The sequence below is a fragment of the Neopsephotus bourkii genome, unplaced genomic scaffold (assembly GCF_033783945.1).
Source record: "Neopsephotus bourkii isolate Nb327-2 ecotype Australia unplaced genomic scaffold, CSIRO-AGI_Nbou_v1 NB_1016, whole genome shotgun sequence".
Classification (NCBI taxonomy): domain Eukaryota; kingdom Metazoa; phylum Chordata; class Aves; order Psittaciformes; family Psittacidae; genus Neopsephotus; species Neopsephotus bourkii.
The window spans coordinates 2,055,337-2,069,650 of NW_026901505.1; the positions used below are offsets into that span (position 1 = coordinate 2,055,337).

The 14,314-nt window shown below is 38.8% G+C and overlaps 1 protein-coding gene across 8 annotated transcripts in view; it reads right to left on the reverse strand.

Moving 5' to 3' along the window:
- Positions 1-14,314, reverse strand: part of EBF1 (EBF transcription factor 1) — a 276,447-nt gene that overhangs the window by 57,602 nt on the left and 204,531 nt on the right. For 4 of the 8 annotated variants that reach the window (XM_061360179.1, XM_061360177.1, XM_061360183.1 and 1 more), the window contains exons 9-10: positions 13,199-13,329; positions 5,496-5,622 (exon numbers count right to left, since the gene is read on the reverse strand). In XM_061360179.1, coding sequence (XP_061216163.1) covers positions 5,496-5,622; positions 13,199-13,329 — 258 coding nt within the window. Of the gene's footprint in view, positions 1-5,495; positions 5,623-13,198; positions 13,333-14,314 lie in introns of all 8 variants that reach the window. The other 4 variants (XM_061360178.1, XM_061360182.1, XM_061360180.1 and 1 more) reach the window with 1 other exon arrangement.

The following is a 14,314-nucleotide window of genomic DNA, read 5'->3' on the forward strand; positions in this document are numbered from 1 at the left end:
TTTCATTTCAGATTAATGATTGTCATATCTTTGAGGGTGAAGAATTTTATAAATACATCAGGATAAAACTGAAGACAGGATTAGAGATGCTGGCTTTTTTATTTTATTTTTATTGTCCTGTTGGCAGTGGACTTCTCTCCTCATTTATACTAATCAGCTATTTAAGTGCTCATGATTTAATAATAAACACACATGAATGAGGCATTGTAAAACTAATGGGGTTGTGTATTACTGATGTTGAGAATAACTGCCACTAGATTTTAACATTTCTCAGGAACTAACACACAGCTATGGCCAAGGTTAGGTGGTGCAAGGGTCAAACTCTAGCCCACAGGGATCAAGAAAGGCTCCAGTGGGGCTACAGGAACCTCTTGACAGCCAGTCTGTCTCTTATCACCACTTCTTTTTTCTCCACCCCCCCTTTCTTTTTTCCTACTTTTTTAAGTCTACAAACTCCAGAACTCTCCATTCTGAAAACTGATTGCTTCATTGGATATGTATCTTTTGAACTTTGCATAATTATTGGTGCCTTCTTGAAAGCAGAAAATTTTCCTAGCAAAGGAATCACTGAAGTTTACCAGGCTGGAAATTTTAGAGACTAGAGTTCACCTTTTAAGCAGTTCCAGTGCTGGGCGGATTTCTGTACATCACTTTAACCTGGCCATGGACTAAAACTTTAAATGGCGATGGGTAGTTTTTGGTCTTTTATTGTGGGAGGTATTTGACTACACAGAGAGAATGACTCTCAGAAGACAACAATCCCTGTCCTTCTGTAAATTAAAAAAAGAAGATAAAAAGCTAAAAATTAAGCCACATAAAACTCAGGGTTTTGAAAATACTAATGATCTGTGATCTGTAAGGGTCTTGCTGTTTGTACATAAGCTCAAATGTTTTCAGAAGTAAATTAAAGGTGAAATGAGGATGGAGCAGGGATTTTTCCACATGAGGCTATTTCTTCTTTGTACAACTGGGGGAGTGAAAAGTTTTCACTATGACATTTCAGAGAAAGAGGCAGTCTCCCAGAAGTTCTGTGAATATCCTGACCTTCCTAACGCTAGCATTTCTACATCACCCCACACACAACAGCTCAAAAGCGTAATGCAAACACTGGTCAGTCTCAGCAGTGCTCCACTCTGACCTACTTGGCCTTCATCACAATTATCCTGGAGGCTCAGCACTCAGTGTCTGGGTTATTCACACTGCACAGCAAGCCCTATGTGTCTATGCTGACCCTACATCCACTCGTTCCTGTTAGTAGCACTTTTAGAGACATACTATAGCCCATAGCTTATAATAAACCCCAAATGAACTGGGGGAGGGATGATGACTTGCCACTGACACAAACAGTTTAGCCCCTAGCCCCCTGTAAGACTAATGCAAATGAAAATAGTCCCTAAATTCTAACCTGTATCTAACCATGCAACCACTTTTCAAAAATAAAGGAAGCAAAAAAAAGTATATTAAAAAAGGAACAGTATTTGGGGTAGTGCTCCACCAAGAATCTAAATTAACCCTATATGGTATACATAACCTTAGTGACAAAGCCATATACTTTTGGCCCCTATGTAGTCCTTTGCTCTTAAGTTTGGGAACAAAAGCACAAAACCTTAAACTGAGCAGGTGGCAGAAGACACAGCATAATGCATTTTTATGGACCTTCCATATGTCCTTTCCAATATGCAGGGAGATAAATTCTCCCTTCACTTACATTCATGCAGTCCCACTCCAATCTTGCAGTATAGTACTACAGAAAAATCCATCTGTGAAAGTCATGCTGTCCATGATGCATCCATTTTTCAAAAATTAAAAAAAAAATAAAAAAAATCTCAAAGACTTGTCCAAGTACCACAGTTTCTTGCCAGATCTCATCCCTTATTTAACTCAACCAGTCACCTTAGGAAACTACCTATGGATTTGTATCCCTAAGGGCTCCTTCCTTTATTTCAGTTTCTCCAGTCCTAAAATAATGGTAGTGATACCTACCCAACTCCTAAGTTGTGACATGAAGCTTAATTCACTTATTGCTCTTCAGTACCAGAAGAGACTTATAGATGAATGGTGCCACAGGGAACTACTGACAAGCATGTTTGAGTATTTATGTATGTAATATGAACTTTTAATATTATTCTAAAATTAACACACATGCAAGATGTGTTCAGACGTCTGTATATCTAAATGTTCTCTCAGGAATGTCAAAGCTTAAAAACCAAGAAATAATTGCTCCATAAGCTCATGCTAATGGCTTGCTTTGCAGATGGAAAACTAAAACCTTACGTTTTCTTGTAAGCACAACGTTGGCAGTGGTTTATTTCTTTCAAAAATACTTACAAAAGCCAGGATTTCTCTGTCTATATGTGACCTTGATTCCTAGATGGCACATGGACTACTTAGAGATCATGTTACTAAGTTATTTGCAGTTAAACGGGGAAAAAAAAAGAGGCTAAAATTAATGGGTCACTGGGTATTTTCTTCTGAGAACTTAAGTACTTAACAGTAAGAAAAAAACAGTTTACAGCCAGGTGGCTTGAGGGGATATTTTGTTGAACACTGATTAAAAATAATTTCTTCTAAATGAGACCTGACCACAAAATGGGACCATTAACGAGCAGGGACATTCTCACCAGAAAGGAAACTACGCTTGATCAACTCCTGCACCGCCCACAAACCCCAGGTCTTTTTCTCTCCCTCTCACACACACTCGCTCTTTTTTTTTCTTTCTCCTTTTTCTCCTCTCCCCTTTTCTTGTTCTTAATAGCAGGGTAAATAAGCAGCAAGTGATGCTGAAATGTTTTCGGCCAAAAACAGAGGCCAAACTCCTCTGAGAAAACATTTGGCCTCTGTGGTTTTGTAATATGTTCCAGAACACTGAGTTCACTGAAGAACATTGTGAAAAACTCCCATGGCTGGAGTGATGCTGGGGAATGTTACTGTATCCCAACTTCCAATTGGTCCATTTCCTGCAGGCCTTGTTAAAAAAAAAAAAAAATAGGGAAAAAAAAATAGTGCTATGTGGGAGTTAAAACAAGTTCTCATGGGAAAAATGAATGGCAAGAAATTCTAGCTTTAAAAGAAACAGCTAATCTGCTAGTTTGATTGTTCTTCAAAACTTACAATGAACCAATAATCCTAATTAAAAACACTTGGCCTAGTTCTCTAAAGCATCATAGCTTTTTCTATGCTTCGTTTGTACACACCATAGACTATTAGTTTTTTTCTAGTGCTCACTAACAAAGTGCTGACTTTGTTGGGATGGCTGAGCTAATTTCGTGAACTCAGTGTGAAACCTTAGCTAAACAAAATTGTGGTAATTTTCCTTAATTTGTAAAAGTGATTGGAGTGCAAACAAAATTTTCCTCTTGGGTCAATCCTATAATTTTCAATTAACTAAAACTAATCGGCAGGCGTGTACTGAACCTGCATTTTGTTTAAAGGGCTGGAAGGCACTTCCGAAGGTCAGGATGCATTAATTGTTTTTATTTTAGTTTCATTTAGTCTTTATTAAAAAGCCACATTTAAGTTCAGGCTGCCTTTAAAAGGAAAATGCAAATTGTGTGAGATAGGATTTCAGTCACAATAGCTTTTCTGTATCTACCGTAACTCCATAAAAGCTGCATAAGAGAATTGTCCATGGACTGGATCACCTTTGATTTTAGCATTGTTGTTTAGTATTACATAACTTTCATTTATTGAATAAAATATAATGTGTTTTAAACACTAACCTGAAAGGCATATATGGAAATGCTCTCCCTACTGGGACACCTTATTTCCACATTCAGCCATCTGCTTCTGGGCAGACAGGCTAAACTGTTGCTCTCCTTTTCACTGGAAAAGCTAATTAATGATGATCTGAAAAGCAAAACTAAAATGGGCCCAAGCCATTTTCACATTTAAATCACAAAACAAAGTCCCAAAAAATGTCTTTTCAAAGTCAGTGGGCATGGGTTTCTTCCCATTATTCTTCTACGTGCATACTAGCCATTTCACCAGCCCAAGATGCAGCCACACTGGTGGCTTGAAAACAAGCAGGACAGTACAACTTACTGTGAGTAAGAAAGTGAGAAGGGAAAAGATTCGTGGTCACCCTGCTCAGAGCTCTGGCTGACACTCTCATGTGGTACACACTGGCAACTTGCATCAGCTGACAATCTGACCCTTTGTTTTTGCTTTTTCTTTTGTCCCAACACATTCAAACCCTAAATATCTTCCTTGATATGATGCATTATTGTCCAATATATGAATTTTCCACACATTGTTGAAATCATAATACTCACAATAAATGCACACAGCCTCCACAAACGCCTGCTGCCCAGCCAGAGAGGTGATATGTGAAACCCAGTTTAAAGGAACCCAGTATATAATCCCAACTGGGGGAGAGGTATTTGTAAGAGACAACAAAGCTTTATAAGGCACCTTTGTTCAACTTTCTCAGTGTTAAGAAAAATCAAATGAGATCCTTGCTACCCAGCTGGAGCCCAGAAGTCTCTCGTCTGCCTCGAGTCCCTGTGTGTACATTCACAGTTGGAGCAAAATATGTGCCCACTGTAATTCAGAATGCCTCATAACCACAAGTATTTATCATATATCTTATTCTTAAAATTCCAGGGGTAATCAAGAATGGGGAAAGGAATTGCACTGGATTGAGCTGAACCACAGTTCAGGCAAATGGTTACAGAAATAGTCAGTCCTGTCTCCATATGTGAAAAAACAAGCACATAAAAGGACAAGCACACCAAAACCTGGACCAAACCATTAATTCTTGTAGCATGCATACCTTCCAAGGAATCACTGACACACATTCATTTTAAAAAGTTAGGCTGCTACTTGACTTTTTTCCCAGACCATTCTTACCACTGCTGAGAGTGGTTTAACATTGACAGCACCTGCAATGCCCTCATGTGGGTTTTTTCAATAACTCTTCAGACCAAACCACTGGATTTCATTGCCTCAGTGTCAGATGCAACCCCAAAATATACTGCAAGTGACTATGCAGCATCAGCTGGGGTGAAAGCTACTTAGCCTCCCTGGAAGTCAGAGACAAGTATGTAGTGGTGAGATGGGCAGGTAAACAGGTTGCTGCTTTGAACACTTGCAACACTCGCCAGACAACATGAGATGGAGATATTTAGCAAGAAGATTCTTGGAAGGCAGGTTTGTGATTGTGCTAGTATGTCTGGCTCTTTAAGCTTGTACTCTTCTTCTGTTTGTTTGAGTAGTGGAGTATGTTTCTCTCTTTCCTCCCCCTTCCTGGGTAAAGAGATGTCCCACTGCGAGGACAAACAAGCAAATAAAAATCCCACACTGGTATATTTTCAGATTCATCTCTATGGTCATCCATTTCTGAAATCCGACCTTAAATTGGTATCTCCCATGACGTGCTCAGCCAAAATAATAAAATACAGTACCAGTTTTTAATGACAAAACCAGAAGCCCGAGTAAGTGTGATATATTGCCTGCCCTGTTTCTCCACATTATATCTAGTACTAAAGCATCCTTACCTGTGTAAATGAATCTTCCAGGCGTTCCCTTGCAAAACTGCTTAGACTTGTAGGACAATGTGACTTCTACAACCCCTGGGATATGTCGGGGAGGCGTCTGTACACGGATAGCATGAGGAGTAATCAGCTGGAGGAAAATAGAGAAGGGAGTAGAAAGGGAAAAAAATCACTGTTAGATGTTGAACACTTCTTTAATAACACTTTCCCCTCAGATCACAGTAAACAATCTTTGAAACATGTAATTAACCTGTCAATGTTTGAATACAATCTGGATGTAATCCACACAAAAGCCAGTTACTACAATATTTACAAGCGTTCTCCTCCTCAGCCATAACAACATTATTTCTGTTTTCATACATGGCAGGCACTTGCTTCCTAGTACAAGCATTAGCCCTGGTTTAATGCAATAATTTTAGTTTTCAGCAGCAGGATGCCTATGTTTGCTCAGGTGAACAATGGGGTCATAGCAGTGTCCAACAAATCCAATTGATGATACACACGTGTGTGAACATGGCACAGCTCAAGCCCAGGCTGAGATTCACTGCGCAGCCCAAGCCCAGACAGGCTTTTAAATGCACTGGTCCCCAGCTGGCATCCATACCCTTCAAAAGCACCACATGCTGCTGAGTTTTCTATTCATTTTCTGGTATAACGGATTATTGCAGAAATGCAAAATCTGGCTTCTGAAGGATGGTGTATCTTTCCTTACAAATGATCAGAACGCTCAAGAGATATATCAAATATAACCATGTAACCAACACTTCCAGTCTGCCTTCATTGCAATGACTGACACACATCTGATGTGAATTTACATATTAAGAAGTAGACAAACTTAACTTTATTGGTATTAGGGCTGGGAATCCTGACCATCTTAACACATAAGGTTGGGGTGGGACAGTGCTGCACTTTCCAGGCTCTAGACCATTTTTGCTCAGTCAGGATTCTGGACGGCATTTAAAACATAGTCCCTGAAATTAATATAAGAGCCATCTAGGAGTTTTTTAATTCATGGCAGGTTAGCTCAAGCCTCTGCTGCACTCAGAAACTACAGCATTGTACTCCCCATCACTGAAATGTCCTCACTCATTATGCTCCCTCAGACAAGAATAAAGAAAAGGGGTATGCAGAAAAGCTGCCATGATAGTGTCCAGCAATAAAGATACAGCTCTGGCACATGAATAAGCGTTCTCCAACTGACTGCGGCACATTAACACATTTCCAGAGAGGCAAACAAGACCAAGACCATAACCAGCCTTGACAGTAAGCAAAGCCATGGGCACCCTGTGCAGAGAGTAAACTGCTCTGTGCTGTTGTTTGAATCATTTCAATATGCCCTTTTTTCCCTTAATAAATAGCTAATCTTATTTTTACTAGGAACCGATTATGTCAAAATCATAGTAAATTCTTACCAGAATTTCAGATTTTTAACCAGTTCTCTGTTTAGGACTAAAAAAGGACAGGAGAGTAGCCACAGAGCCATCTGTGTTACTGAGGGAAATGTCATATACAGTGGGAAGTTCTCCATATATAAAATAAGAAAATTAAAATTGCATCAAGTTGAAGATTAAAACCAAAACTGTCAGCATCAAATGCTCCAAAAGTTATTCAGATCCACACAAATCATAAGTCATATGGCATTTCAGAAATGATCATGTAGGAATTGATGCCTTCTTGTTTGTGAGCTCCAAAGAACACGTTTTGAGGCTCTGCTTTGAAATCATGTGATTTAGAAACTTATTTATTTTTAAAAGAAACCTGTCTTTTTTTCTGAATTACTCACTCTATCAACTTGGTAAAAAGCAAAACAAAATAAAAACCAAAGTACCAACAACCAAACGTCCACAATTGCTTTCACTTGAATTACCTTACAGTTGGGTTGACTGAGCTTAAAAGTCATGGCAAACTCTCTATATGCCCTCAATAGTCAGGAGGCAGAAAGCACTGCCAAATAGCAATTTATTTCCAGTGCTTTAGACACCTCTCATGTTGGGATGAGCTGCTTACTAGAAGCATCTACCTTTCTCCAATGACCCTAGATGACAACTTTAGAATAGATGCTTAACTGTAGGCAGCCAAACACAGCTGAGATAAATCCCCTCCATAAGTGGTGCTAGTTAACTGGGTGAACTAGCAAGATGGGAAAAGTTTCATGACATTTCTAGAGGGAAAATATTTGTAAAAACAGCCAAGGATTTTAATAGCAAAGGTTAACATGTTAGTCTTACTACATCAGAATGTGCCTTGTTCCCCTCACCCCCATTCTAGCGTGAGCTACACAGGCAGCTTCTGGTTGTATCTTCGAATTTCCCAGCATTTACTGGTCTGTCACCACTTTAATGTTCTTTAAACATAATTTGTGGCATTTTCCAATACTCATCTTCCCTGGTTCCCAAGAAATGTCTGACCTATTTATGGTCCATTGTTACAGAGAGCTGGGGAGAGTTAAGCAAGTTTCCTGGTTTGTTCTCCACAAACAGTTTGGTTTTCCTTTGTGCGCTGAAGTAAATAAGTTTAACTGTGTTTAAAACCACAAATATACAATAATGTCGCCCACACATTCCCAAAGGATGAACATTATGTCTGAAGTCTTATGGTTTAGGATGCTCAGGATGTATTTTGCCCCTCTCTTTTCTAGAACTAAAACTTGGGAAACATACCAGAAGAACACACATGCCTTTTACTTTTGCTTTTTCTCCTTAGCATCTGGCACTGGCCACTGTCAGTGATAGAGTGCTGAGCTAGAAGAACCTTTGTTCTGGGTCAGCCTTCAGTTCTCATGCACACAAAAAGGAACTGGCTAGCTCAGTTACATACCAGTAGTCCCCTATATTGCTGTCACATCAAGGAATTGTCTTTAACAGAAAATCTCCTCTTGCACATTGAAACCTGCCTTCAGAAGCCCACCTTTGGTCTTGAACTCTGATTCCCCAGTGCTGCCAGGATCTGTGCTGTGGAGCAGGACCAGCTCTCCCTGTTTTGCAATTTGAATAACCCAATGGATACTACACAGGTCTGGGTACTCCATGCCCACCTATGTCAAATCTACCCCCAACTTTGATAACTCCAGGATTATGGGATGTTTCCCTTTCTACATTGTCAACCTGCAGCCTGAACTTGGGGATCTACTCCCCATGTTTTCTCCTCTCACACTGATATACCCTGTACCTTATTCAAGGCAGTCTGCCTCATATTTGCAGGTAAATCATCTGGAAGAGGTGAGCTATTAGCATCGAGGAATATTAGAAGTAAAGACAACATTCCTGAAAGCCTCTGTAACCCAAACAGTTGGAGACTGATAGTCGTGGGGAAGCATCATGGCATGTTCACCCTGTTGTTTTTATAGACAGCTGTCATTGGCACTGTCAACTCAAGATGTTCTGACCTCAGGTGGGAACTTTTGGTGCATTAACAGCAATCAAAACAATTGTAGCAATGACATGCCAAGAACCTAGAACTTATAAATAGAAGCTGACATACATTTCTGACTGCATTTTAAAAATGTAAATCTTGAGCAAGGCATTAGCCTGTGATTTGGACACGAACCCACTGGTCAAAAAATCCCAGATCCAACTTCCTCTTCCATTCCAGCATTTGGCAAATTAAGATCTGGAGCTGGACACAGACTAGTAATTGTACCCTTTCTCCCAGGGATTTTCAAGCAAATTTGTCTGATCTTGGAAATTGCATTAGCTGTTTGATATAAACTCTTACACGACAGTTGGGGCATGCTGTGGATTGCATTAAAACCTGAGTTAGAGATCCTCACAAGGGAGGGAGGTGCATGTCCTTCAAAATCCAAAACATATTTGATTTGAGTGCGTAAAACAAGCCTCTTTCTGTGGTTTGCTAATATATTCTAGACATTCTTGTATGATACAGCATCATTTCACACTCCTCAGAATGCCAGGTTACTTTCCTTTTTTAAAAGTGACATTTTATAAGGAGATGTCATTAATCTGAGTCACTAGTTTATTTTTGCTTGCTTGAGCTCTGGTTTGTGGTTAGGGAAACGGTGACAGTCATAAATTTAACTTGGACTCTGTGTGAAGAGGACCTAGGACAGGAATGAAGAAATGAAGAAACCCACCAACTGAAGGCAATGACAGTTTTCAGTGAGAACAGGACCCATCCAGTACGTATATTTTAAAACATGACCAGTGACTTCACATGCCTCAGTTCTGGGGATCCGGAGGCTGCTTAATAAGCCTTGGGTTTCAAAAAGAGGGTGCCACTCATTTTTTAAAAATGAGTCAGACCTCCAAAATAAGAACGCAAAAACAGAGACTTCCAAAATCAATAATAAACATAAAAAGCAAAATAAAAAACTGTGTTACAGAATTTGATTCAGCAGCATAAAATAAATAAAATAAACCCCAAACCCAACAAAACCCCACCAACCAAAAAAAAAATAATCTTCTTGTTTTGTGCTGTACAAAGGTAAAAAAAATGATGTTTCAGTGCTTCATCTTTTCTTAGTATAAAAGAAAAAGAAGTTGTTTCCAGCTGACTCTGTACAGCTGGAGGAATGTTCTTGGCAGGAAAATGTTTGAAGAAATAGTTCATTTTAAGCAAATATTGTGAATATTTATAAGAAACTAATTTTGTCTTCACAATCATGTATTTGCCCTGAAACTTGACTCTTGGAGCTTCAGCCCCCCAGTAAGTGAGACAAACAACAGGGGATTTTTATCTTCATCTCCAATTTGGAGCATTAGCAACAACGCACAGACACAGAACACTGGGTAAAAACCTGCAAATAACAACTCTCTGTGTCTGTGGACTGGACAAACAGAGAGGCAGAGTCTGTCTGGCAAACAGACTATTTGCTGGGAGTGGCCTGTCCAGATTCAGCATGTGCACATGATATACCAATGCCATTTGTTGGTCAGTTATGAAAGTCCCTTGAAAAAAAGGCACTAGATAGCCCATTTTCCTGTACTCTAAAAATATTGAGGGCTCTCAAAGTCATTTTTATAAAGTAATATGGGAGTTAAGGATTAATTGAACTTACTGGCTTAGGGTATCTGCATTTCTTCACAAAATTAATGTAACAAATTAAGTTTTTATTTAGTTCTCTCTGGCTGGGAAAGGTTGCAATTATGTTAGAGTGTTTACAGCTAAAATATATGTTTGAATAATAAATATGTGTTTCAGAAACCATTTTAAACCTCCTTTTTTTAACACAGTCAACTCCATTTCAAGCATATAAATATTTCAATTACGAAACTTAAATACATGTAAAATAAATTAAAAATATATTATTTACATTTCAAATTATTTATAACATATGCTGCTTGACAGCAACAAATTCACCCTTAAAATGAATATTTCTTTTTGGCTTTAAACTTTGCTTCTCAACCATGGTATGATTTATATTTTAAGTGTCTGTGCATCTTGGGTACTTACATGGATTTCACTACAACAAAGTCTGAGTAATATAAAAACTTTATGATAATTGTCTTCACAGCACCTTTCCAAAGAAGATGACTAATCTTATTACTATGTCAGAGAAAGGGAATTGAACTTTAAGCAGATTATGTGATTTGTCCAAGGTCCCATGCAAAGCCTGTGGCAAAATGATGCTTAATTTAAATATTAGACTTCATCCCCCAAACCACCTGCAATTATAACTGAAAGTGAAGCTAGAAAAATCCATGTGAAAACACTACAAGATTCACTCTTTTTCTTTAGCTTTTCTGCAGCTTAGTTAAAATCATGTTTCATTTGGATCCATGAAACAACAGGATGAACTTGAAAAGTCTTCTTGAATTCAATGACAAAATAACCTGGCCAGGTTCACTCAAAACTGGGCCTGACTGGCTACTCAAGATGAAGCTGCCTTGGGTTTGAAATGGTACTGAAATTCGGATCAGCAGTTCAAGTCTACACTCTACTAAAGTAAAACAGAAATATTCTTCCTGGGGACTGAAAATGCAATATTTTTAGAAGTGGGAAGGCAAATGAAAGAACTTATTTTGTACTTCATAGGTGGCTAGTATGTGCAATCTGAATTATTTAAAGATCACTATTATTTAGGGATCACTCAGACAGCTCATGCATTTCTGCACGTTTGTCTGCTTCTTTCAGAAAGATTCTCCCCCCCCCGCCCATAGGATATTTTATTTCTCTCATAGGTTATGAAACTGGGAAGCAATTCTGTAAGTGAAAGATAGTGAAACAGCTCTCACTCAAAGTAAACTTGCAACTGTGAATGTTATAGCATTCACAACAGACTGGCTTTGGTTTGGACCCCCTCTAACACTATTCATTTTATGACAAGGCCTTGCAACTACCAGCAACATTTTGACCACCACTTACTCTCCTGAGATTAGAAATTGCCAATTAATGGATTCCACTGATAAATAGAATAAAAATTTATAATGAAAGATCCAAGTCTGCAGTACCAAAATCAGAGCATTTTCCTCCCAGCCTCTTCACTTTTCCCTGTTAAATGTCTGTAGCCATAATGGCTTTAATCCTAACACACAAAATGCTTACACTGGACCCAGGGGGCACTTTCATGATCACATAAGGGCTTCAGAATAGGGCTCACTTAATATATCTCCTTTTCTGGAATGCCCTTTCATCCACACTTGTTCTTAAGTGGAAGGATGAGAAAGGGAGAGGGAGAAAGAGAGGGAGGGGGGAGAAAGAGAGAACAGTGAAGCCCATGAACGACGTTAGAAAATACTCTTCATATGGAAAAAATGCTGCCATACGTGCAATGGAATCATTAGGGGGAATGTGCTGGATATGAATTAATCTAGATTGTTGATTTAATATTTACAGGATATAACATAAAGCATCAGATGATCCTTACGTAAGGTAAGCATAGTACAGGTATTTCAAAGATACTATTTTGTCTGTTAGTGTGTTTGAGTATTGAAATAATGAAAATAACAATTTCTTATAAAACCTCAAAAATACTTTTGGAAAGCCATAAATCCAAAACATGAACCTTTCCTTGGAGCTGCCCTCCTGTGCCAGTGAAGCCAGTGGGAACTCTGCCCTGACTTCTATGGCCCTGTAACACTGGAAGTGGCTGTTCAGATGCTGCTTTCTACAGGCTTTGGGGAATATCAGACTCCACATTTATTTATGTGTCCGAAGAGAGGATTTAAGAAACTGGGAGGAAGAGGTACCACAAAAAAATGGATAAGGAACAAAAAAGGGGATACTGTGAAACTACAGAGGACCCCACTAGGTACGATAAATCTACTTTCCACTGTGGACACGACACTGTGTATTTGGTTGCTATTATGAAAATTATGCTTACACCAAGCACCTGCACTTTAAGGATATGCTATTCATAAGCACTGAATTTCTGCAATCTCCACCTCATTGAGGTGCAGCTACAAGCAGCCAGTTTCCCTGAAAAGCAGGATCACCTAAACGTTTGTTTCCTGTGGGCCCTTAGCTATAGTGCTAAATGCAGAATTATTCACACAGGCATTTATCCTTCCCTTTTCTTGGAATAAAAGACACTGAGCTAAATTCAGGGGCAGCGAGAGGAGATGCAAATCCCCTGGCTTATAATGGATTTCTGCCACAGGTAAATTTGACTAATTATTTTCATAAAACTGAATGAGGAAAGGATTCACATCTCAACATTTGCTGCTGATTTAGCATGTAGCATAAAAAAAGGACAGGCTAGCTGTAAGCTAGACAAAGCTATTAGACATTACCGTTCAGACAACACCTACCTCACTCCAAACCAGCATGGTGCCGAATATGACCTGTAACCCATCAAAGAAATTGTCTCCTATGATGATGACAGTGGCACCTCCTGTAGTCCATCCTTCACTTGGACTGATGGCTTTGATACATGGTGTAGCTGCTTTTCAACACACATGAAAAAGAGAAGTATTCTGCTGTTAGAACCAGATTTTAATGACAGAAGACTAGAGAAAAAATAAAATAAAAGGAGCTTTCATTTCCCCCCCTTACTAACACAAAGATTTCAGCAATCATGTTCTTTCTAGTACACATGCATGACCTCAAACTGTATCTTTGGAAGTATTTTCTCTCAATTAATTTCTGTTTGGTTTTGTTATCTGCATTGAAAAAAAATAACTTTTTTAAAGCCTACATTTACAAAAAAAAAAAAATAAATTCACAGCATGATGGGCAGAAACCAACTGGAAATCAGGACAAATCCCTATTTGTATTCTGCGTGAAAAGTGCAATTCCCGAGTTAAATCAGTCTTCTATGAGCTTGCTTTATTATCCATCATAACCTAAATTCATCATTCAAATCCCATAAATATTATGTAAAATATTGACTAAATAAAAAAGTATGTAACCCTCAGGAATTCTTTAACTGTTCTGCAATCAGATCCAGGTTGTTTTAGTATTAAACCACCCTGCTCTGCTTAATGCTTTGGCTACTACAGAAAAACAACAACCCCAAACTAAATCCCACAACCTTGCCATTGAGTCATTCCAATTATGTTGCATCAACCAGACAATTAAGAAGCAGGTGCCACGATCACAGAGTCTGTACCCACTTTTACTTGTCACTTTCTTGGTACTACATGTACTAAATGCTTCCCAAGAGGATGTTAAAAACTCAAGACGTGCTCCAAGTAGTAAGCTCAAATCTTGGTGTAAGATCATCTGGTATAAGACTATCTAAGCAGAAGCACGCTTGACTCCACATATTGGTGGGATAGGGCAACATAAACATCCACATACTGATTGTTCTCCTCTGCAGTACTGGAGTACCTCAGAATTTAACTGTGGTGAAGCAACGGGAATAACATTACTGTAAAGATAAACTGACCAAGACAAAAATCCCTCCATACTCTCAGCTGTAGAGT